At 31.0% G+C, this 3,003-nt stretch overlaps 1 protein-coding gene across 1 annotated transcript; it reads right to left on the bottom strand.

Annotated features, from left to right (window-relative positions):
• Positions 1–1,444: 1,444 nt before the first annotated feature.
• Positions 1,445–2,581, bottom strand: IAA33 (indole-3-acetic acid inducible 33). The gene is made up of 2 exons (XM_079053055.1): positions 2,006–2,581; positions 1,445–1,762 (listed from the first exon to the last, which is right to left on the bottom strand). Exons 1-2 carry the CDS (start codon positions 2,437–2,439, stop codon positions 1,693–1,695), a joined length of 504 nt encoding a protein of 167 aa, XP_078909181.1. The 5' UTR covers positions 2,440–2,581; the 3' UTR covers positions 1,445–1,692.
• Positions 2,582–3,003: the final 422 nt, after the last annotated feature.

Below are 3,003 nucleotides of genomic sequence, written 5' to 3'. Positions count from 1 at the left end.
CCTCTTGTAAAAACAATTTTGTTGGTCGTTGAGTTATTCCAACATGTACTATGAACTTTACTGGTTTTGAAGGATTTCTTTGCTTATCTTCAATGATTTTAATGCTCACTATGTATTCTTTGCTGATTTTAGACCATTTTCTTTTCACTTTATGTGAACAGCAACGAACGAAAATCAATGTTTTTCTTTTTCAATACCCACATGATAGCCACTGCTAATTCAAATTTAACTTCAAGTGATATAATACTATCCTAACTGTGTTAGGAGAAAAAGATTTTAGAAATCAAATTATCAACCTTTTATGTTAATTATATGGTTTTAAGGTTCATGTAATCTAATACTATCCTACTCATATGTTCATATGTGATGTCTTTAATCTAATACGGCTTCAAAGACTTTCCACTATTTTGAAACAAGAGTATTATTGTCAATTTAGACTTTCTTCTAATTATAATGATTTTATGTTTTAAAAAATTGATAACAAAATATTTTAAATTGTCAAAAATATGATATAGGAAATTTGATATTTTAGAAGTTTATAAAGGATAAACATGATATTCAGTGGGTGTTTGTGATTTCATTTTAAACCTCAAATAATGTTTAGACAAAATGATTTATTGAATGGTGGTGAGAAAAAGTTTTTTCTTTTTAAATGTTTGAATTAACTTTTACGGTGAGAAAATCAATAATTTGTTTTTTTAAAGTGTATCGAAAAGGGTGTTTGGCAAAACTTAAAACGGAAGATTTTTGACTTATTACTGGTTCTACACCGATATAAGTCAAAAAGAGTGTTTTGATAAAAGCTTTTTAAAAAACAGTTTGTAGTTGTTTGGATCCTCCAATATATTATATTTTGATAAGTCACTTACCATTTACTTATCAAAATCTCATTATTTCACCATTCAAAGAAATTGACAAATATATCTCTTAACCTAAACCTACATTGACACAAAAATATATGTTATAAGTTCTTATAGCGTTTTGACACCGGATAAGCTTTGTCAAACACTTTTTTAAAAAAAACTTTGTTTTGATACCCTATAAGTTAATAAGATATAAGTTAAAAAGTTAATAATTATTTTAAATAAGTTTTGTCAAACACTCTTTTAGTTTATGCATTTTTAAGAGGTATTTGTCTTTTAAACCCTAAAAAGTTATAATGAACTTAGAAAAATTAAAATTCTCAACTTTTTGGAATCCAAGAGTTGATGAGAAATTATTTAAAAAATCATTTCAATATTACCTAACATTTTTTTAACTAATTGATTTTTCAAGAATCAATATGTTTTCAAATCAGTTTGAACCGAATAAGTATCATATTTTATTATCCAGTTTAAGGACCTTGAGTTGGAGTTAATAATAAGTTCTACTGCGGGCTCCACTTCACAAATCTCCATAACAAAATTCACATAAAACTTGAAATATTTTTATGGCAATAACCGCAAGACCAAAATATAATCTCATAAAACCTTGCACCGAAAAGCGATAATTACTTAAATAGGACAAAAAGTGAAATACTATAACGGGCTACACTCTTTTTGAACAACGGGGTCATATAAGGTTTGAAACCTAAAAATGAAATACCATAACTAGCTACATATGTTTCAAACACAAATGTCTTAACGCTTTTTGAACGAAGGTCACTTGAAGTTATAAGATATGTTTCTTCTTCAACAATTACTCTTATTGGAATCATTTTCCTTTACTTAAATTCGCCTTCACTGGAATGATGCGAAGTCTCCTTGCCACCCTTATAAAATCCCTTCAACAAAAAATACACATACATCCATTTAACTCCAATAAAATCTCTATTAAAAATCAGATATATATAATTCATACTTAAGGTCGAATCAATTCCTTTTTGGCATACGAAGCTAGTTTAATAAATATATATAGGTGTTATATTATAATAGTAAGTAAAAAATAACATATTCTATTATTTCTAGAAGCAGTACCAAAGTATATTATATATAAGTATTATTTTAAATTTAAATAAATAACTTACTTCCAGTTAAGATCACCAGCAAGAAGAAGATCCTTTTCCATGTCTTCATAAGCAATGATGTGACCTGGTACTGCATTTGACAGATCAACTCCTACTTCTTGCTCTTCATGAACATGGCCATTGTGCTCGTCGTCCACCAGCATGTGGCGGAGAGCCTTAGCTAGGCTGTTGTAACCGTCGTGATTGTGAAGGCTGATCCGGTGGCAGATTGAACGACCTTCCACCACCACTGTCACCGCTGGAATCACTCCGGCTATCAAATCGTCCTCCTCTTTTAAAAATTTGTGAATGGGAGGAGGAGGAGAAGTTGAAGAGACGTTATTTTGAGAAACGAGCATGTTGATGTAGGGTTGGGACATGAGTCTTCTCTGGTGATCCTGCAACCACCGCCTCTTCATCATATTTAGGGATCCCTGTTGATCACTGCTATTCATGTTTCTCTCTTTAAATCTCTCTGCCTCTCCCTATATCTCTCCCCCTCTCTACATATAAAGACGTTGGTCGATGAGAAGCTAAATACAGTGTGTGCGTGTGTGTGCGAGCCCGTGTGGGTGTGTGTCGGTGTGGATGAGTGTGTTTACATGCATGTGTAGCAGATGGAGATGAGTAGAAGATACGTACATGTTTGTATCACTTCTACCAATGTATATCATCCTCTAATAAACACTTTCACCCAGTTAAACCTATTTAGATTAGTTTTAAATCTCTTGTTGTTTTTACCAATACGTAATCGTTACAAGAATTGTATTATGTAACAACAGACAGTCAAATTCGATCAAGCGGCCGGGCGTATATATATCCATTGCAGAGTAGTTTTCTTAGAGTGGAATTGAATGTTTAAATTTGTATATATGATTCATTTAATATATTATTATATCATATATTATCATTATTTAAAGTAAAGGAAAAATATATAAAATAGAAAGACACATATGAAGTAGGTAAAGATATAGAAGAGGGATGTTCGCTTGTTAATGCAAAAAGATGGTGTCTTCCGC

The sequence above is a fragment of the Lactuca virosa genome, chromosome 5 (assembly GCF_052849685.1).
Source record: "Lactuca virosa cultivar CGN04683 chromosome 5, Lactuca_virosa_CGN04683_v6, whole genome shotgun sequence".
Taxonomy (NCBI): domain Eukaryota; kingdom Viridiplantae; phylum Streptophyta; class Magnoliopsida; order Asterales; family Asteraceae; genus Lactuca; species Lactuca virosa.
This window is presented reverse-complemented; position numbering and strand designations above follow the sequence as displayed.

What these genes read in the sequence shown, in the direction of transcription:
- IAA33 (XM_079053055.1), bottom strand. Translation starts at nt 2,439, where the DNA reads ATGAATAGCAGTGATCAACAGGGATCCCTAAATATGATGAAGAGGCGG. An exon ending in GCTGGTGATCTTAACTGGAA is followed by an intron (nt 1,763 to 2,005) that starts GTAAGTTATTTA and finishes TTTTTGTTGAAG; the next exon opens with GGATTTTATAAGGGTGGCAA.